This window comes from Thamnophis elegans, chromosome 11 (assembly GCF_009769535.1).
Source record: "Thamnophis elegans isolate rThaEle1 chromosome 11, rThaEle1.pri, whole genome shotgun sequence".
Taxonomy (NCBI): Eukaryota; Metazoa; Chordata; class Lepidosauria; order Squamata; family Colubridae; genus Thamnophis; species Thamnophis elegans.
This window is the reverse complement of record NC_045551.1, coordinates 64,315,435-64,337,934: the sequence shown is the minus strand read 5'-3', so window position 1 is coordinate 64,337,934 and position 22,500 is coordinate 64,315,435. Positions and strand designations below refer to the sequence as shown.

The 22,500-nt window shown below is 41.6% G+C and overlaps 1 protein-coding gene across 1 annotated transcript in view; it reads right to left on the bottom strand.

Moving 5' to 3' along the window:
- Nucleotides 1-20,040, bottom strand: part of LOC116514651 (protein diaphanous homolog 3-like) — an 85,346-nt gene extending 65,306 nt beyond the window's left edge. Inside the window, 6 exon segments of the mRNA XM_032226267.1 lie at nt 4,194-4,302; nt 4,304-4,330; nt 5,589-5,753; nt 11,651-11,775; nt 15,194-15,323; nt 19,801-20,040. Coding sequence (XP_032082158.1) covers nt 4,194-4,302; nt 4,304-4,330; nt 5,589-5,753; nt 11,651-11,775; nt 15,194-15,323; nt 19,801-20,040 — 796 coding nt within the window.
- Nucleotides 20,041-22,500: the final 2,460 nt, after the last annotated feature.

Genomic DNA, 22,500 nt, shown 5'->3' with positions numbered 1-22,500 from the left:
ATGTATACGCTGCTTGTTAAATAATTGAGAAATTATGTCTTTGGTTTCTTAAACATAATGTTAATACTTCTGGGGTCAGAAGCGCTGAAGTGTTTCTGAGGGGGAAGATTTGTCGGTAACATCACCAATGGCCAGGGAATGGAGCATATCTGTGGAATGTGGGTACCTGCTTTCGAACAACTGGGTTGTTGGGAGCTGGAGCTTGTGATGGGAACTCAACCTGCCCCCGCGACAGCAACAGGTTTCAAACACAAGGCTGCCAATTGTCAGCCCAGCGTTCTAACCTCTTAAACACAATGTGTTCTTATATATATTTTTAAATGATTAAGTAAAGGTAAAGGTCTCCCTCGCACATAATGCTAGTCGTTCCCGATTCTAGGGGGCAGTGCTCATCTCCGTTTCAAAGCCGAAGAGCCAGCACTGTGTCCAAAGACATCTCTGTGGTCATGTGGCCGGCATGACTCAACATCAAAGGTGCACGGAAGGCTGTTACCTTCCCACGAAAGGTGGCTGTTATTTTTCTACTTGCATTTTTTACCTGTTTTCAAACTGCTAGGTTGGCAGAAGCTGGGACAAGGAACGGAAGCTCACTCCATTACGCAGCACTAAGGATTCGAACCTAAGAATTCGAACTGCCAACCTTTCTGATCAACAAGCTGAGCCTCTTAGCCACTGAGCTAAAGCTACCTTAGTTTTAATCGAAACGGAGTTGAAAAGAGAATAAGATTAATATCACAAGGTTAAATGTTTCGGCCATTTATTTATTAGATATAAAGTTATAACTGCAGCTCTGTGGCTTAAACTATCCACGTGACTATGCAGAGAAAGAGATCTGAAAAAAATCTGGGAGTTTATTTGCTTATTATTAAATGTATTGGATGCCTCTTACCACAGGATAATTCTGTAGTATGGTAAGAGTTACAGTATATGATATTTGCTTTTCTTAAGCCAGAGTGGGTAGAAGTCAACAAGTTGAGCTTGCAATCTGGAGCAGCAGAAAGGTGTCAGAAAATACAAGTATGCATAGTTAATCTAAAAACTGTACAACTGAGAAGTCCGCCAACTGCCAAAAGTCCTTCGGGTGGCCGATTTGCAATACTGAGACACCGTAAAAGAATTTCGAACTTTTAAAACTCCTGACTTCAAAAAAATAATGAAGGAGGGTTTCTAATTGCTATCCGAGCCTAATTCAAGGTTCTTCTTGGGGTGAAGAAAGCGAGACTCGTTTGAGGCTCAAATTGTCTGAAGGATTGTCTACTCCGTTGCTTAACCTTAAATCCGTTGCTTAACCTTAATCCTCCAGTAGAAGCCGAGGTGGCGCAGTGGTTAGGGTGTAGTACTGCAGGCCACTTCAGCTGACTGTTATCTGCAGTTCAGCGGTTCTAATCTCACCGGCTCAAGGTTAACTCAGCCTTCCATCCTTCCGAGGTGGGTGAAATGAGGACCCGACTGTGGGGGTGATATGCTGACTCTGTAAACTGCTTAGAGAGGGCTGAAAGCCTATGAAGCGGTATATAAGTCTAACTTAGGAGGAGAGCCTTTTCAGTAGTAGCTCCGACCCTTTGGAACGATCTCCCGTGGAGATTCGTACCCTCACCACCCTCCAGACCTTCCGCACAGCCCTCAAGATCTGGCTATCCCGTCAGGCCTGGGGTTAAAGATTATAATCCGTCCCCACCCGAATGATGAATGTTGCTTCTATTTTAATTATGTATTGTTTATATGTCATTGTGTGTATTCCCTACCCCATAAGTTGTAAGTCGCCCTGAGTCCCTCAGGGAAAAGGGCGGCCTATAAATAACTTATCCAACTTATCCAACGGCTATTGCTATTTGTTGCAGACGCCAGCCCTTAGGCTAAGACCAGTGTTATTTCCGCTTTTTCCACTGATCAATTTCACTCACTGTGGAATTGATTGCCCGGGGCCCTTCAGGTGGGGTCTTAAACCTACTTCCTTGCCTCAGGCCATCAGATGCAATGGTTTGGTTTCTATTGTTATTCGTTTCCTTGTCGTGGCATACAAGTTTATTGTGGTAAGTGCCAATGGAAGAGTGGGTTGAAGACCAGATAAATTCTGGATCGATAAATAAACTAAAGGCAGGACACTTGTATCAATTTAAATAATTAGTAGGCATCGTAACGAATAGGATTGACTCTCATTCTAAGCCAGATCTTAAATTGGGGTAACTTTGTCATTCATCACCAGTACTGTGTATCTCATCTGGCCCAACCTGGCAGCTGGCATTTCCTTGCCAATTACCCACATACCCACTTGAAGTTCCTAATTGCTTTACTCCGAATCAGGAGCCCGTCCTGTCGACAATCCTCAGGCTGCATTAAAAATTGAGCGCTATTGATATGAGAAATTATTTCTGGAGTCAAAAAAAAAAATTTTTTACAGTGATGCATAATCACCGGGAAACTCTCTCTGGGCAGCTGAACATTTTGTAAGCCATCAAGAACTACAGAAGCTGGATAATCTAAAGCCCTAGAATACAATTTCTCCAGGCAATACAGCTGCTTTATCTCACCAAATAAAATAAATAAATAAATAAAAAGCGGAAGTATGTGTGACTATCCATTTGCATATAGGAGAATAAGACAATAATGTTCAGAATGTTAATTACAATGGTGGACTTCAAAAACACACATGTTGGAAAATGAAAATAAAAGAATGTGCACTTCTTGGCACCCTAACGTTGTTGCAGAAGCCAAGAGGCACTTGTAATATTAACACAATCGCTGTGTGCTTGCTGTTGGCAACCTATTATTTTTTTCTCCCTAACGGTGCATTTTTAACAGATCTTGTTATGAGAGCCATCAAGCAGCCTACATTGGCAATCAGCAGAGAAAGCTTAACGTTATGTTAGGCTATCAATCTTATTAGACTTGTAGGATTCCAACCTGCGTCCTGGAGGAAGGTTTAGGTTTATTCGATTTATATGCCACCTTTCTCCCCAAGGACTCAGGGCGGCGTACAACATTAAAAGAAACACATAATACAAAAGTTAAAAAATATTATATAGAATATCCCAAACCCAATTAAATTGACAATGACATTTTTTAAAAAGAATTCAAATTAAAATTAACAGTAATCATAATTTGTTTAGTTTTGTTCAGGCCAGGCTGGCTTGCTGGAAAAGCCAACTTTTTAGGGCGCATCGGAAGGACCGGAGGTCGGGGATTATACGAAGCTCTGGGACAGCTTAAACCTTAAACCAGAGCTCTGGGTAATCATCTATTGAGTTGAGATTCCGCTAGATAGCTAGATGTTTCGTCCCATCTTTTGACAGGTGTTTTTCTCCTGTTTCAATTCGGGGGTGAGGCGGATCAAAGCAACTGTTTTACAGAGTTGTCGGGTTTTTAGTTACCCATACCCTGGCAGCCCATCTGCCCCTCGTTGGTAGTTACCGCATTTTTCGCAGTAAAAGACGCACTTTTTTCCTGCCAAAAGAGGGTGAAAATCTGTTGTGTCTTATACAGTGAATACAGCATTATTGGCCTCCCAAAAATCCCGCCCCCTTTGCAAGAATGGATATGCAAAGGATTTGGGAGGCCTGCAGAGTATTGCTGGGGCTGTGGAGGACAAAAAAAGGGAAAAACAGGTCGTCTTTTGCTCATTCTTGCCCCTCCCCCCAGCCCCCCAGGAGCACTCTACAAGCCTCCCAAACCTCTACAAAAAAACGAGGCATGCAGAGGTTTGGGAGGCCTGAAGAGTGCAAAATGTTTCTTTTTAAAATTTACCTCTTCAAAATCATGATATGTCTTATACTCCAGTGCGTCTTATAGTCCGAAAAATATGGTAGTTTTTGGCCACTTCACTTTCTCGAGAGAGCGAGAGCAGCCAGCACAAAGGAAGACATTAATCAGGAGGAAAGAGGAATCAGTGCCTTCAAAAGAAACCAATTTTTTGCAATCCAGTTTCCATTTACGAGTAGGATGACATTGCGACGGGTTGCATCTTGCCCGGAAGCGAGAAAGAGTTAACTGCGGATACACGTCCTCACTCATTAAATCGACCTTTGTCTAGAAGTGGTTACAATTTGAGGACGAGCAAAATAGGAAAAGAATATGGAGGGGATCAATCAGACCTAAACGCAGCAGGGAATTTTAAGTAAATCACTTTTCTGCCTTAGCACCCAAAGTTGCTCTCGGTGACGTCTGGAAGCAATCAGGTTGCTGACCACGTTTACCTGTTTTAATGTCAAGCAGGTGGTTTTTCTTCTGTTGTCTTTCTAATTTTTCCTTTTCTGCTTTCTCTTGAGCTATTCTGGCACGCCTCTGTTTTTCTTCCATTTCTTTTCCTTCTCATATTATCCTTTGCTGCTTCCTAGAGGAAAAAAAAATACATTATCGGATATTAATATATTTTTTTATTTTTAGATTTCAGGATGAGAACGATGACGTTTGTATTTCCCTCCCCTGATCCTATGTAAGCCGCCCTGAGTCCCCTCAGGGAAAAGGGCGGCCTATAAATGTTAATAAACCCTAAACCCTAAACCCTAAACGTACGTTTGCTTGGTTCAGACCAACGATGCGTGACCCGTCAAAACTGCGGTAGACAAAAGCGCGCTCGACGAAAGCGCGTGCCTGACGTCATCAGCAGCGCGACGAAAAAAATTAAAAATAAATTAAATTGAAATTAAAATAAATTAAAGCAAGCCGATTCACATAAAGGTAAGGGTTAGGTTTAGGTTTAGGTTTAAAGGGTTAGGGTTAGGTTTAGGGTTACGTTAAGGGTTAGGGTTAGGTTTAGGGTTACGTTAAGCGTTAGGGTTAGGGTTAGCGTTAGGTTAAGGGTTAGCGTTAGGTTTACCGTTAGGTTAAGGGTTAGGTTTAGGGTTAGGTTAAGGGTTAGGTTTAGGGTTAGGTTTGAGGGGGGTTAAGGTAAGGTTTTCGCTTTAATTTTAAATTTACCGCTCACAGCGCGATGTTTTCGTCGTGCTGTGATGACGTCACGTACGCGCTTTCGTCGCGCGTTTTTGTCTACCGCGGTTTTGTGGTGGAACCCAACGATGTTGCCTTAAGACTCAAGGAGTGTCATCCTTGAGGACTGCAAGACCAGATCTTCTCAACTGATCTCCGCTTCCTGGAATAGCACTCTGTTTGAATATTCATGACTGGGAGACATGGTAACAAGGTCAGCGAATGAATAGGCAGCAACTAAGTCAGCCAATGGGAGCTTAAACAGATCCGAGTCTGTGCTGAGAATCGAAACTGAAACTACCTCTGTCTGCTCTGAACTGAAAACTCCTCTCTGATGTACTGCTGGTCCATTTCCAGAGGCCAGAAATGGACCCATTTCCAGACTTCTGGGAGGCTCGTTTTTCATCCTCCCAGAGCCTCCACGCGAGCCCTGCTCCTACCTGGCCCCCAAAAAGGGCTGTGTGTAGACTCGTGGGAGGGGCGGGGCCAGCCAGTACTTGCAACTACCAGTTCGGCGAATAAAATTAGCATCCAGTTCGCTCGAGCCGACTGAATCCCATCCCTGGCAAAGATGGGAAATAAAGCCAACCAGGGATAATAACAGAAGGACTTTGGCCCTTGCTATTCCCGCGCATTGCATCGTTTTATTATGCACGCCTTACCGTGAACATCGTTTTGAAGTTGCTCAAGTCAGTGAGGAATTCTTCTACCGAGATTTTCTTTAAATCGATGGCATAATATTCCATGACATCCCGGTACAGATTTTCCATGCTTTTGTGTATGGTAGAAAGTTCCTTGAACTGCTCTTTTGCTTGGACGAGAAAGCTGTGCTCGGCTTGTTAAAGTTATATTCAGAGTAGAGCGGTATTAAAATAAACCAAGACGGCGGATTTTTCAAAAGCCCAGCTAAGACTATTCACAAAGTACTAAGAGGGGCAGCGTGGAGAAACAGAGTATAACAGATAACCTAATTTTTTCCCCTTCTTGCAACAATAGCATTCCTCTCGCGATAGACTGGCGTTTAATATCTTTTTAGAAAAGATTTCTCATAGGAAACCAATGCAATCAGCAATTAGGCATTCCAGCAACTTTTTAAGGGCTTTATAAAAATTGGGGAAAAATGGTTTGATACTAAACTTATCCAAATATGATTCTTTACTATAATGCTTGTGGTTTAGATTAGGGGTTACCAACCATTCGGACCTCAAGGACCACTAAATTCATAATTTTAAATTCCACAGACCACTAATATGATCTGCCTAATGACCAGCTGGGTGGGCATGGCTAGTTAGTCATGTGACTGGGTGGGTGTGGCCAACTCAATGTCACTCACGTCAAGGGGTGCCTCGCCAGCCTCTACTCACCCCTCCCTTCCCAACCACTTCTCGCCTGCCCGCCCAGAGTCCTTAAGGCCCCAACAGGGAGCAGTTGTTAGAGCTAAGCAGCCACCATGAGAAAGAGTTGGCTGGCTCAGTTCAAATTGGATCTGACCGAGAAGGGCTCAGTAGAAGCACCTCACTGAGGACTACGAGCATAGACTTTCCAAGCAGTGGGAAGGCCTACAGGAGTGCAAGGCCAGGTACTGGCACCTGGAGGCTCAGCAGGCTGAGATGGTCAGCCAGTTCCAGGCCATGATGGAACAAGGCCCTCTGGCTCTTTGCCACTAGTGGCACTTCCCTCCAGCCTTCACTCAAAGCCCCCCACCAGGAGGCTGAAGCAGACACCAAGTTGGAATTTCTTTCCCTCTCCGACCCTCTCAAAAAGACCCCGAAGGGGAAGACTCTTTGCAACAACACAAATGTTCATTGCACGTATCCGTCCCAGGGGCCGTAGTTTGAGGACCCCTGATTTAGTGCAATATAAAAAATGCAAATATTTTTTCTGCAGACCACCAAAATTTTCTCCTGGACCCCCAGTTGGTGATCGCTGGTTTAGATTTCTACTAAATATTATAATCCATACGAACCTATTATCTAGTGCAGCAGGGAGATTTTGTTGTAGGCAAGTCATTTTTTTTTTTAAAAAATCAAGCTTTAACCAGTAAAGTCTTTTTTAAAAAGGAGCATCAAAATAATCGCAAATAAATATCGACTGTGCAACAATCCATCAGGCATCTTAAATCTTACTAGAGGTCCCCCTGCCTTGGTGTTAGATTTCAAAATGTTGCAACATTGCTGATCTGATAAAAAGCCTTATCAGAAAGTAGGAAATCTTCATAGAATGGTTGATTGTCTAGGGAATGCTGATAGAAAGGACAGTGTAAGATTTTGATGACGTATTGTGTGAATCATTTGTCCCAGATAAACTGGTCCAGATGCACGGGTGAAGAATATGTATTTTCACACCAACTGCTGTCAACAGTTTGTCAAAGACAGCCGAGGTTTCATCAAGGCTTAAAATTCTGGGAATGGTTTTATATACAATTAGGGGGAATCTAAGTATGCAAATCATTTCATTATAAAGTCCCCACTCACATATCTACTTATTAGTTGCAAGTGCTTAATATTTTTTCTTACGCGAGTATACGATGCCAAATCATTGCACAGAATCTACCAAGTTTATGATTGCATAAAACACTTCTATTTTATGTTCCATGGCAGCACTGTAGGCTTCCTTGTCTCTACAAAAGGGCATTAAAAAATAAAATGGATAAAAATAAAAAAAAATGGCTTAAGACTGTTTGGCTTTATTTTTATATTTCAGTTCCTGGCATCCAATGTTTTACAAATTCTAGATTAAATATCAAGCTAAGAAATCAAGCTGTTAATGATGCAATGTTTCTAAACTTTCGCTAAATATAAATCTTCATTCTGAGACCATTTATTGCAGTAAGTCTTGCTGGCAATTGGATGCACTGTGTTACAGAAATCTCTCCCCTTGTACACACACACACACACACACACACACCACACACACACACACACCATCACCTTCAAATAGGGAAAGTGGAGATAGGCCTGAAGATTAATCATTGCTAATAATTAATTAGGATTTAGTTAGTTCGTGATAGCTCTCCTCTATCCTCTTCCCTTTCCCCCCCCTCTTTCCTCCATTATTAGGTAGAAGGGAGGAAATTCACGCAAATAAAAGTGTGAGACTGGTTTGTGTCTAAGAAAGAGGGGTTGAGAATATGCAATAAATCCTAAGAAGGAGGAAGCGAAATATAATACAACGTACCATTCTGGTCATAAAATCAATATTCAATTCAAAATGGATTTGCTATATTTAAAAAGGCCCTTCAAAATATGAAACAAGACATGCGGGCCAAAGAAAAGATAATGAGGGGCATTAAAGTATTTCTCTCTCTCTCTCTCTTCTGTTTCTTTTTATTTAAAATACTTTGTAAATCATATGTGCATGTTTAAGGGTAACTTCATAAAATGCTTCTCAAATTCATCTTTTGTTTTATTTACTGTTTAAATCCAGCATGAGTTAGCAAAAGAGGTACATAAAGATTGAGAGCCCTGGAGAGAATGGAATTGCTATATACGTAGACATTTAAAAGGAGGTTGTAAGTAAAATTATTAATAAGGTGATTACTGGGGGGGGGAGTATAAAATTAAATAATTTAGGAAGACAAATGTGATAACAGGAAATATATTAAGTTGAACTGTTAAAATAAGAATAAATGTATATAAGAGTTTGGTGGTAAGCTATAACTATTAGGATACTAAAAAAAAATTGTACTCAGGCGACACACTGATTAATGAATTATGAAATGTTTGTTTTAAAAGGGGAAAAAAATAAAAAAAATACCAAAAAAAATTAAATTGAGAGCCCTTTTGATGGCTCTGACTTTTGCCATCCGAATATGACAAGACTTTTGATCAGCCAAATTTGATAAGGCAACATTTGTGGGACTGTCATAGAGGAAGGGGTGGGGGGCGCAATCTATTCTCCAAATAGGTGTGGGGCCTTAAGCTCTTAACTGAGTTGCCTATAGAATAAAAGCTTAGGCTGTATGAAAAGCCTTCACAACATGATTTAAGAATCATTAGCCTGCCTTTTCAATATTTCTGAGGGTGGTCATTTTTAACTGAGCGGTTCAAAAAAAGTCTATTTTCCAACCATAACGACAACAGTCGCTAGGCAGCTTCTTCAAGCTATGGGGTGTTGAAAGAAATGTCCATCTGGGTTCAGTTCTACATGGGAAAAGGACACTGGAAACATGGAGGCTGTTTGGAAAGATGGTTTAATGGTGGGTGGGATCACATGCCTTGGAGCTCCTGGGTGAAAAGGGAAGAGATGTTGAGAGTCCCTGGGTTTTATACCCACTCTGGGCTTTGAACTTCCTGGGGCACAGGAAGAGTATCCTGACTGGTTGCTGTCAGAGGTCATAGCTAGCTTTGTAGGTTGTGTGTGCTAAGTTTGGTTGAAACTTGGTGGGTGGTGCAACGAAGGGCAATGAAATGGCTCTGCCTGAAGGGGATAGATCTTTGTTATGAAGAATAGACTTGGTCAGGCCTTAATGGCCCATTGACAAAGACTATTAAGAGCGAGTCTCTCCCCAGGGAGCCGAGGTGGCGCAGTGGTTAAATGTAGCACTGCAGGCTGACTGCAGTTCAGCAGTTCGGCTGTTCAAATCTCACCGGCTCAGGGTTGACTCAGCCTTCCATCCTTCTGAGGTGGGTAAAATGAGGACCCGGATTGTTGTTGGGGGCAATATGCTGACTCTGTAAACCGCTTAGAGAGGGCTGAAAGCCCTATGAAGCGGTATATAAGTAACTGCTATTGCTATTGCTGTCTAAAAACATGTTTCTCCATTTCTCATCCAGGGAAATGTAATATTCTGCCTTTTTTAATATTTCCTAGGATATTTCATTTTTCTAGTAGAGGGGTGGGTGCGAACTTCCTTCAGCGGGATCATCCAACGTTTGCATCAAATACACCGTTTTTCCTGTACACATTTTTTTTTTAATTAGCAAGCACACAGACATTACCAGCAACAAATGTAATTCCACTGTTCCCCAATTATTCTCTGTCTACAGGGAATGTTAACAGGAGGCTATTACATTTTAACAGTGTTTAAAGATCAAACCATCTGTTTAAGTGTCGCTTGTGGGATTTAGCTTAGAGCGCTTATGCATTTTTGTGAAAAAATTTCCAGTAACATTTTGTTTTATAAGCTTACAATGTACGCACGGCTCTCTTACACCAACATCTCACATTCAGAAATATTCCCTAATACTTCATCTCGTAACAAAGTGCTATCAACAGCTTGCAATATTATCAGTTTTGCAAGGTGGGGAATTGCCCATCATATACAATTGTCTCTTTAAAAGGAAGCCAAAAAGAATATTTCTCACTCTGTTCCACGGAATTAGAAAGACTTGATTATCACTTTAAACTCATAAACCTCTACAAATTAGAAATGTAAGAGTCATTAAGCCTTGATGAGCTGGGGGGGGGGAAGGGGATCTTCATTGTGGTGCTATTCTACATAACAAAGATCTACCTCCTTCAGGAAGAACCATAGTAGGAATTGCCCAAAGCCCCTTCATAACATCATCACCCAGTAAAGCTCAACCAAGCTTGGGACTCAAAACACAACCTAAGAAGTTACCCCTGCATGGCCCCATGGGAGTCTGACAACCAATCAGAACACAAGCTCGAATTCAAAAGCTCAGAGGGCATAAAGCCCAGGCACTTTCAGCATCTCTTCCCTTTTTGCCCAGGACCTCAAACCATGAGATCCTGTCCACCATTAAACCATCTTTCCAAACAGTCTCCATGTTTCTAGTGTCTTTCTTCCCACGTGGAACTGAACCCAGATGGACATTTCTTCCAACAGGTGGACCAACCAAAACATGATGCTGTCAGGCCTGCATTTATATTCCTTTTAGAATTTTGGCCTGCCACACTTTCTCTTATTTCATTATGCTGTTTCTTTAAGCCGATGGGAGGGGGGAATAGAAGGAGTAGGATTGTGAAATGTATTGTTTTTCATTCTTTACTAGAAATCAAGGTCATCCTTTGTCTCCACACTTTCACACCTGACCGGAAGCAGTTAGGCGTAGATGCCAGCGTGGAAGAAGATTGAACCATGTGATGGACTGTGGGTGTGGGGACAAGATCATGAACTTTTAACTGGGTGGGATTCTGATGTAACTTCCAGAGTTGGAATCCCACAGCACGATGCCAACATGCCTGTCTTATTAAATTGGAACTTTAAGCATAGTTTTGCCTTCGACTCTGATTTAATTCTGCATGATATTTGGAACGCCTACAGACACTTTATCTGCTTTATCTGTGTTGTTTCAGGTTGTTCCCTCCACACAGCGGGGGACACAGGACTTCCTTTATAGGTAAGAAGCAAAACCAAAACAGTACATATTAAAGGAACCTAGCAGAGGAACGATTATAGTAAAATAGTGTATATATCAAGCAATACATTATTTTAAATACTCTTCAAAAAATTTTGGAAATTAATCAAGTGTTATTTGTATAAACACTAACCAGGCATAGCTTAGAGAAAATTCAGAATGGGTTAAATGAACAAGTATGTCTCAATGGACAGTTCTCCTTCAATTCTAATAAAACCACTATCTAACACTTACCAGTTGGAAGGAAAATGTGGTAGGGTTTAGATTATCTGTAACTTTAAAAACAGTCAAAAACTAGTGTCATCAAAACTGAGGATGTGGAATACAAGTTATGGAAATAAACTTAAAATACATTCTGAAAACAAAAGTGCATCAGTTATTTGACAACAGCAAAAGGATATGGACATTTTTGTCACAAATTTGTCATGAGGGTCTTCGGGTTGGGGAAAGGTCTCCAAATCCTTCCCAAGTTGCTTGATCTGCCCTTCCATCTGCTTCAGGCTCTTTTCCAAGCTCTCCGCTGAAACTAAACACGTGCAGCCCACAAAGAGGCATCTTTAATTATTAATAATTTTTTAAAAGGACGAGATACACAGAAACTACTCCAGTTTCATAGCATAAACAGGTTACTTTAGACAAAATAGATAATGCATGCATTTGCTATTTCAAGAAATGAAAACTTTTTTCGTGGCCAATGTAGGATGATAAACATTCCTCATGGAAATTAAAGATTGAAAGATAGTAAGAATCCCATCCATGGAATTCATTCTAAAAAGAAAAAATATATATTTTCTAAAGAGATCCTATGTCTAAAAAATTCTTTATAACCTGCAAATATATTATTATTCCCAGGACTTTAATATAACCATAACATACATTGGGCTAGAGGTCCTGACTTCATGTACCCCAATAATCTGATCTTCAATCACTGAACTATTTCAAATCTTAGAGTTGACTTGTTAGTTCCAGCACGTTTTCTCCTACACTGTTACAAGTTTTCTCCCACATTGGGTCTGATCAATGTTCCCAAACATCTAATTCTTTTGAGCATCAACAAATCAGAATGTCACTTTTCCTTCTCAGAATATCGATGATATCCTGAGCTATCCTGTAGCACTGCTTTCTCTTTCAAGGGGATCAACCCATGAGACCAAATGACCATGTCCATGAGATGCTTGCAGTCATAGTGTAGGAATGATCCATTAAAAGAAACCCATCCGAATGAATATGGAAAGCTTCTAACATAGCTATTGTCCTCCAACGCTAACATACTATTAGATACTTACCATCTCAATCTTTTAGAGGAATCTAATCTCGAATTTTATTCACACCAGGATATGTACAAATAGCAAAGAGGCCCCCAAAGTGTTTCAGAGGCACTAAAAAAGTGGGACATCTAGGTTTCTTTGACTGTTTTGATAGTCCCACATTATTCCTTCTAAAGGTGCTTTTTCAAGAGGCAACTGGACTTTCTGGTTTTTCTTTGAAGACGTCTCCCTTCTCATCCAAGAAGCTTCTTCAGCTCTGACTGGATGGTGGGGAATGGAAGGATTTGGACTCCTTGCAGGCAGCTGGTCATTTGCATCCTTTCAGAGGGTCCTTGAGGCCACCTAGAGGTTTATCTGTGTCGTCAGGGTCACCCAACAATGAACTAAAGGGCCACCATCAGTGAGCTGTTGGACAGCACTACTTGGTCTGTTGTGTGGATGCTTGGGTAGTTTAGGGGCGGGGAATTTTTTGTGTGGGTGGGGTGTGTTTGTGGATTGTCATGTGTGTAGGGCCTGGTCTCTGGGGGTTATGAGAATTTCGTTGTATGTGTATACTGTGTATATACGTATAATGACAGTAAAGTAATTTCTAAATTTCTAAATTCAAATGGGTGTGGAGCCTTCTTGGAACTGTTGAAAGAACTGTGTTGTAGACTGGAGATAGATAATGTCGTATCCCTTCCCCTCTGTTGAGAGAGGACTGCTCACTTTTGACCTAGATGGCCTCTGTGACCCTTCTTTCAAAACAGCGAAACTCTCTGTCAACCATGAACTGGATGACTGAGAATCTCCATAGCCATTATTCCTGTCAAGCCTGCAGCCATCTTTTCTTTTGGATCTTTGGCCTGCCACACTTTCTATTATTCTGCTAGGCATTTCCTATTGTGGGAAAATGGGAGGGGGGATTGTACGGAGTTAGATGATAGGTAGCCATAACAAAATTCTTTCTAGAAAGCCAAGGTCATCCTTTGTCTCTGCACCTGACCGGAACAGGATGGGTGGAAGCTGCCAGCATGGCAGTGGGAGTTTGGACCATGGGATGGACTTGTGGGTGTGGGGGCAAGATCTTGAACTTTCAACTGGGTGGGGAAAACCGGGAAACCTTCAGATTCAGGTTTTCCCAGATGTGCCAACAAGGCTCTCTTAATAAATTGGAACTTTGAGGAATCCATTGTCTTGGACTCTGATTTAATTTTGGATGCTATTTGAAACCCTGACAATTCCTTCTACTTATAGGCATTGTCATTCACCTGATTTCTTTTTTTTTAATAAATGTTTTTTTTATTTTTGTTCTTTGTATATACATTCACATAATTATTATTCTTTTTTTTTCTTTTTTACATTCATAATTCTAATACATTACATCATTCCATTTATAGCATTTTAATATTCCATTCGGGGGTTGTTTTGTTACCATCCCCGCCTATTTTGACACCACATTCTGATTTTTTTTCTGAATGAAAAGCTAAGACAGAAAAACTTCCAAGATTAGACAACAAGCATAAAAATAAGGTGTCTGCAAAGACTTTCTTGGATACAACGCAGGAAGAGGAGTAGAACAAGTGTAAGATTTTTTATTAAAGACATGAAGGTGGGTGAAATCAGATTTAATTTCCTAAAACTTTTTTCTTTTTTTCTCCCCTTCCCGTCTTGTTAATGATTACTGTATATACTCGAGTATAAGCCTAGTTTTTCAGCCCACTTTTTGGGCTGAAAAAAGCCACCTCGGCTTATACTCGAGTCAGTGAAAAATTTGCCCGAAATGGAGGAGAAAAAGGGGCGGGGCCATGCCGCTGGGTGACACTCGTGAATGGCCCAGTGCCCCTGTGAATTTCCCCTCCCTCTGTGTCAGTTTGCCGCGCAGCGCGCACCGCACCATCCCCCTCCTCACCTTCTAATGTAATGCAGGGCTGTCTTACGATTCCCCTTCCTCCCCCTCCTGCCGCTCTGCAACGATGTCCCACCTCCTCCTTGTTATGGCAAGCAGCCACATAGCGATGTCCCACCTCCTCTGGTACAGTGATCCAATGATAGGAATCACTGTGCCGTGTGTCATAGGAGGCGGGACATCGCTCCCGCGCTGCACGGGACATCATCATCACAGCGGGACATCAGCATCATGAGGTGAGTGAAGTATTTCATTGAATACACCGCTAGTTTACTGTTTTTCTTTGAAATAAATATTCAAAAACATTATTGGTATCTATTTTTATTTTTGAAATTTATCGGTAGCTGCTGCATTTCCCACCCTAGGCTTATACTCGAGTCAATAACTTTTCCAGTTTTTTTGTGGTAAAATTAGGTGCCTCGGCTTATATTCGGGTCGGCCTATACTCGAGTATATACGGTAGCCTTTTATTTCAAAGGCTTGCATGGACCATGGAAAATATTTTAATTCCCCAGTTTGCTGCTTTTTTTTTTTTTTGTATGGTAACACCCTTGTATTCTGGATGGTGTGATCTGAAACATAATCACTTTCCCCCCCCCTCCCCGTTCCCTGCTAATTTAAGATAAGGGAAAGTCATCTTGAAAGAAATAGAAATAGCCGTGAATGGAAATTCATGACTGCAGGCGGAGGTTAATGCATGCTGCAAAGTTAAAACTCTCCATTCGGAAATCATTCATTGTGGTCGGAGTTGAACAAAACAGAAGACAAATATCGGTTTTAATACAGACCTCTGCTCGCTTTGTCTAAGTGCTGCAAGTCCTCAAGGAAACTCAAAACATTTGGATATTTCTCTTCACAGACCTCAGCCAGGAAGTGAAGCAGCGTTGTCGTCTGATCAGCTGATTTGGTATCCTTTAACTAGGCAGCGATAAACACATCGTTAAAAAAGAATTCACGTATTTCCATTTCATCTCATTATACGTTCACTTTTTGCTCTCTCCTGCAATAGCAGTGGAAGTGATGTGCCAGTGCCTGGAGGCTGTCAAGGGTCTGGATGGGAGTAAACAAGCTGGCACTCAATCCAGACAAGACCGAGTGGCTATTGATGTTGCCCCCTAAAAATGGTCCAGATATTCCATCTCTCAGCTTGGGGGGGGGTGAAATTCTTCACCCCTCAGAGAGGGCCCGCAACTTAGGTGTCCTCCTGGATCCTCAGCTGACATTAGAATACCACCTGTCGGCTGTGACCAGGGGGGCTTTTGCCCAGGTTCGCCTGGTGCACCAGTTGCGGCCCTACCTGGACCGGGAGGCCCTTCAAATGGTCACTCATGCGCTCGTCACCTCTAGGCTTGATTACTGTAATGTGCTTTACTTGGGGCTGTCCCTGAAGAGTGTTCGGAGACTACAATTGGTCCAGAATGCGGCCGCGCGAGCGATATCGTGTGTACCTAGGAACACCAATGTTACACCTATCCTCCGCGAGCTGCACTGGCTTCCCATCGGTCTCCGAACGCGCTTCAAGGTGCTGCTCGTTACCTTTAAAGCCCTACATGGCTTGGGACCTGGATATCTGCGGGACCGCCTCCTGCCACATACCTCCCAACGACCCGTAAGATCTCACAGGCTGGGCCTCCTTCGGGTACCGTCGACCAGGCAATGCCGGTTGGCGACTACTCAGGGGAGGTCTTTCTCTGTAGCTGCCCCGGCCCTGTGGAATGATCTACATGCAGAAATCCGGACCCTTCCCACTCTCTTGGCCTTCCGGAAAGCCATTAAAACCTGGCTGTTCCGGCAGGCCTGGGGCTGTTGACCCCAAAATACGGTCCAGCCCCATTTAGAACGGAGTGCATGGTGTGCTGTTTTTAAATCAATCTTTTTTTCTCTGTATTTATTTATTTATTTATTTCTGTACTGTAAGCCGCCCGGAGTCCTACGGGATTGGGCGGCATATAAATGTTATTAAACTTGCAAACTTGCAAAACTCTTAACTTGGCATTAGATTTAAGACTGAATTTAGACCGACGAGTTAAACATGACTTGAGATGTGGAAGGGTCTTAGAATGGAGAAGGTCTGATAACCTATAAGTGCCTTTGAGTTCATTCTGTCAGGAAAAAGAGAGTCCATTGAGTGATACCGTATTTTTCGGAGTATAAGACGCACCTTTTTCTTACTTACCTCTTCGAAATCTTGGTGCGTCTTATGCACCGGTGCGTCTCATAGTCCGAAAAATATGGTAAATTATAGCAATAGCTCTTAGACTTATATACCGCTTCACGATGCTTCTACAGCCCTCTCTAAGTGGTTTACAGAGTCGGCATCTTTCCCCCAACAATCTGAGTCCTCATTTTACCAACCTCGGAAGGATGGAAGGCTGAGTCAAACCTTGAGCCGGTCAGGATCAAACTTCTGGCAGTTGGCAGAATTAGCCTGCAATACTGCATTCTAACCACTGCGCCAAAACAGCTCTTTATGATACTATGATATCTAACTTTAAAATTCAACTGTGAGGGTGATATTAAGATATCCATCATAACTTGACCCACATCCAGCTAGTGGCATCCCACTGAGGGAGTTAAAGTAGACAACATGGCATATGCCATCTTAAATACAACTCACACAAACATATATACACCTGGTGTGTATCAGTATGAATACCATTCGATGAAGGTGGATGTATTTCAGACTTCCCACAAAATACTTGGAACTTTAGAAATCTTAAGCCTTCAGATACTGGTTATTTGCTCAATTGTAACCTTTATAATGATTTGGGTTCTGAGGTTTGTTGCTGACCTACAGCTGACAATATTTGTGCATAAACAGACCCATCATGCTATTATCATTTGCAGCACATCATGTTATGCAAACACAGAAAGAGAACACCAGCTAAATTAAACGTTTGAAGACAGAAAGTGAAACATATTTAAATCTAGGCATCAGCTCAATGCAGTTGCTGGAATTGGGTATGTCTAAATTAATGAAAAGAAGGACTAAGGGGAGACCTGATAGCAGTGTTCCAATATCTCAGGGGCTGCCACAAGGAAGAGGGAGTCAAGCTATTCTCCACATGACCCGAAGACAGGAGAACAATGGATGGAAACTAATCAAGGAGAGAAGCAACTTAGAACTGAGGAGAAATGTCCTGACAGTTAGAACAATTAATCAGTGGAACAGCTTGCCTCCAGAAGTTGTGAATGCTCCAACACTGGACGTTTTTAAGAAGTTGGACAACCATTTGTCTGAAGTGGTGTAGGGTTTCCTGCCTAAGCAGAGGGTTGGACTAGAAGACCTCCAAGGTGCCTTCCAACTCTATTCTATTCCTAATTCTATTTTATTCCTATTCTATTATAATTCTATTCTATTCTATTACTAATTCTATTCTATTCCCATCCTATCCTATTCCTTATACCAATCCATCATTTTCTATCTTCTGAAGCCATTTCTGGTTTCAGTACATCAATACCCATTATCTTTTCTTCTTTTAGCATCTCACTTTGTTGTAGAAAACGGGACACATAAGCCAGCTCTTCAGAGAAGGAACAGTTTATTTGCGCAGGTTCATAGCAAAGAATAAATGGCCTGAACACTGAATGAAATTCAGGAACTTCCTTATATAGTTTATCACTTTCAGCTAAAGCCATCTGTTAGTTTTGGAAACACCTCTCAATATTTGCCCTTGAGTTACAGAAAGTATGTCTACAGGATGTCATAATACATGGGGCAAATAACGGGCATGCATAGCTCGTATTTTGAGGAACTAACAATATGTGTCTACCAAATAGATTAACAGCCAAGCTAGCAGATGGGCTAAAATAGATGTTTTGCCTCAGCATATTTCATGTACAGACTTCCTTCTAACCCGTGTCTAACCGCACTATGTCCTAAAAGCAAACCTTGCAATTTCTATGTGAACAGTTAAAACTTAGTATCATGAAACCCTAGTTTAGTTCAGGCTTCAGGCCTACTTTGGTTCAGCCTGCCACCTTAACTGCTATCCTTTGGAGGATCTTACCAACTCCTTATCTATAGGTTACCTATTGCTTTCTCTTTCTTCCTCTTTTACCATTTAGTTTTCCTTCATAAATTGTCTTGTGATTTGATTCAATCTCCCTACCGAATCAAAGCCACCTCAACATCCTTTTTACTGGCCATTCACTCCTGCATTCAATCCACATTTACTTAACTGCTGTTCGTTCCTGACGCTACCTCTTCTTATTTATCATACACACTTGTGCAGTAGTCCATCTACTCTGCATTCAACTAACGTTGGTTTCTTCCGACATGCCAAAATTGTACAAAGTAGGCAGATGTGCATTTTTAATATACAGCTGTTTTCAGTTTTGGTGAGTCATTCCTCACAAATAAACGTATGGATCAGCATTTTCGGCTTTTTAAAACGTCCCCATTTCCCCAACCTTAGTAAGTGCTGTGAGGTTTCCCTTCACTCCGTGTATTTGCTCTTAGATTGGAACAGCAATTTTTTTTTTAATCAAGAAAAACGAGCATTTTCTAAAACCGCATTCATTCTCTCTGCTTCACTGGATGAGAAACACAAAAATTAATTGATTTCATGTTCAAGCTATGTTGCGGTGGGTAGACAGAACAGATATTTGCAACTATTTTATTGGGGTAGGGGGAGAAAGAATTTTGGCAAATTTACATACTTATAATTGTTCTACTGGCAAGGGAGAAAAAAGATAAATAGCATCACTGATACGTCAAGGATTAGAATAGAATAACAAAGTTGGAAGGGACCTTGGAGGTCTTCTAGTCCAACCCCCTGCTTAGGCAAGAAACCCTACATCACTTCAGACAAATGGTTGTTCAATCTCTTCTTAAAAACTTCCAGTGTTGGAGCATTCACAACTTCTGGAGACAAGCTGTTCCACTGATTAATTGCTCTAACTGTCAGGAAATTTCTCCTCAGTTCTAAATTACTTCTCTCCTTATTAGTTTCCACCCATTGCTTCTTGTCCTGCCCTCTGTTGCTTTGGAGAATAGTTTGACTCCCTCTTCTTTGTGGCAACCCCTGAGATATTGGAACACTGCTGTCATGTTTCCCCTAGTCCTTCTTCTCATTAAACCTGACATACCCAGTTCCTGCTACCGTTCTTCAAATGTTTTAGTCTCCAGTCCCCTAATCCTCTTTGTTGCTCTTCTCTGCACTCTCAACATCTTTTTTTTTTACATCGTGGCAACCAAAACTGAATGCAATATTCTAAGTGTGGCCTTACCAAGGCCTTATAAAGTGGTATTAACACACTTCACATGATCTTGATTTCATCCCTTTGTTTATGTAGTAATAGAACTGTGTCGGCTTTTGGGGCAGCTTCAGCTTTGGCTACAGGTTTGACTGAAGCACCAGATTCCACCCGCATTGGCTGCTGAAATACTCACTTTACATAAGGAGCAGAGGTTGTATCCAAATGTCTGCGCGTTTCGCGATCCAGCGTTCATGTAGTTCCCCATTAACAGGACAAGTTCCAGAAGCTGACTGAAGTTTCGGCTCTTCTTGATCTCTTCGCAGGCGGTGCTGACCGCCATGATGTCGGGCTTGAGGTTATTCACTTGCTCCTCAAACTGAAGCTTAAAAAGAATGCCAGCCAACCGGGGTCTCAGTCTGGTTACGCTGCTCATCTTGGTTGAAAAGAGAAGGAGGAGACCTGCCTTACACGTCACGATTTTGTACCCTCTCAGATACACACCATCGTTCTAGATAGTTCCGGAGACCGAACCAATCGAGAATGGCGTGTGAATGTTGTGTGGAGGACTCTCTTCCCCCTTCTAGGTAACTCGTGAAACATTGCATTTGATGGAGCTGTTGTCAAACTGTGCATAAACCCCGCGGAAGGAACACGGAAATACTAATGAGAAGTAGCTCGTTTCAATGCCTTAACCAGAGACGTGGGTTCAACATGGAAATACTCTTTAAGCGTTGAAACCAGGCAGCAGACTGGCCCAAGGAGAAATAACTTGCAGGGTTTTCTATGGATAAGTACACCTATTTCAACTTCTAACCTCAAGATGACACTGTAGGGCGTTACACACCAGAATTGGACACAAGGGCAATTTTCCCCCATGCCATTACTCTGCTAAACAACTAATTCCCACAACACTGTCAAATTGCCTAGTAGGACTGCATTACTATTATTCTTCTCATCTTTCCTATTAATTATCTCCTTATCTTATGACTTTAACTTTGTTGCCTGTATCTTATGATTTACATTGTTTTATTTAGTATCCTGGTATAATTTATGTTGATCACTTATTTAATATCCAATGGCTATTATTAAATGTTGTATCTTATGATTTATGTAGTTTTATGATGAATTGAGCCTTTGAACGATGGTGCTAGAGAAGACTCCTGTGAGTCCCTTGGACTGCAAGGCGACCCAACTGGTCAGTCCTAGAGGAGATCAACCCTGACTGCTCTTTAGAAGGCCAGATCCTGAAGATGAAACTCAAAGACTTTGGCCACCTAATGAGAAGGAAGGACTCACTGGAGAAGAGCCTCATGCTGGGGAAGATGGAGGGCAGAAGAAGAAGGGGACGACAGAGAATGAGGTGCTGGATGGAGTCACTGATGTGAGCTTAAATGGACTCCGGGAGATAGTAGAGGACAGGAAAGCCAGGAGGAACGTTGTCCATGATGTTTATGATCATGATTTATCATTTGTTGCTTGTATGTATTCTGAGAGCTTTCGTACCGGAAACAAATTCCTTGTGTGTCCATTCATGCTTAGCCATTAAAGAATTCTGTTCTGTTCTGTGTTTTGTAAGTGGCTCCATAAGGAAGATGGTTTTTTTAAAAAAGCAAACACAAGGAGTTTTTTTTTTCCATTATAATTAGCTTCTCAGTGATCTACAACCCATGTCAAAAAGCCTATTAGCCATTATTTCAATCTTATTAGGTTTACAGGCTTACTTTTATAGATTATAGAATTTACTCTCATGGGAATTTTATAGTAAATACATTTATGTGTACGCGTACATTAATCGGATATCAAACCTCTCCTAGATATAGTAAGTTAGTTTTATGTTACAATCATCTAACATGGCTGTGGTAGGCTTTTTCCATGTTACAGAAATGTTTAATACTCTTTGAGATGAACTTTTATTGGACAATATTTTGTTGGACAAAATAAAAGGAAATTGATTAACATATCAACTTAACAGATGCTTGTTTACCAAATGTTTATCAGGACATCCTAGTTGCTATAGCACTGGTACTTTGTAAGCATCAAGAAGAATATCTAAGAGGTTGCTGTGCAGAATTGTTTCAATTTCAGTTCATTTGTACCAATTTTGCCAAAGATGGACCTGGTCACTTATTCAGAAACAGGGGTTGTCATGTCACGGCATATAACTTTTATATACTGTTGTTGCTCTCTATCCCCATCTAGTGGCCGGAGGGATAAATATGCCCAAACATGCTACTTTTATCTACTGTTGTTGCTCTCTAACCCCATCTAGTGGCCAGGGGGATAAATATACCCCAACATACTACCTTTATCTACTGTTGTTGCTCTCTAACCCCATCTAGTGGCCAGGGGGATAAATATACCCCAACATACTACCTTTATCTACTGTTGTTGCTCTCTAACCCCATCTAGCGGCCAGGGGATAAATATGCCCCAACATACTACCTTTATCTACTGTTGTTGCTCTCTAACCCCATCTAGTGGCCAGGGGGATAAATATACCCCAACGTACTACCTTTATCTACTGTTGTTGCTCTCTAACCCCATCTAGTGGCCAGGGGGATAAATATGCCCCAACATACTACCTTTACTACTGTTGTTGCTCTCTAACCCCATCTAGTGGCCAGGGGGATAAATATGCCCCAACATACTACCTTTATCTACCGTTGTTGCTCTCTAACCCCATCTAGCGGCCAGGGGGATAAATATGCCCCAACATACTACCTTTATCTACTGTTGTTGCTCTCTAACCCCATCTAGTGGCCAGGGGATAAATATGCCCCAACATACTACCTTTATCTACTGTTTTGCGCTCTAACCCCCATCTAGTGGCCGGAGAGACAATATATTGTTTGAAGTATATTGTTTGAAGCAGACCCCACTCATGTAACCATCA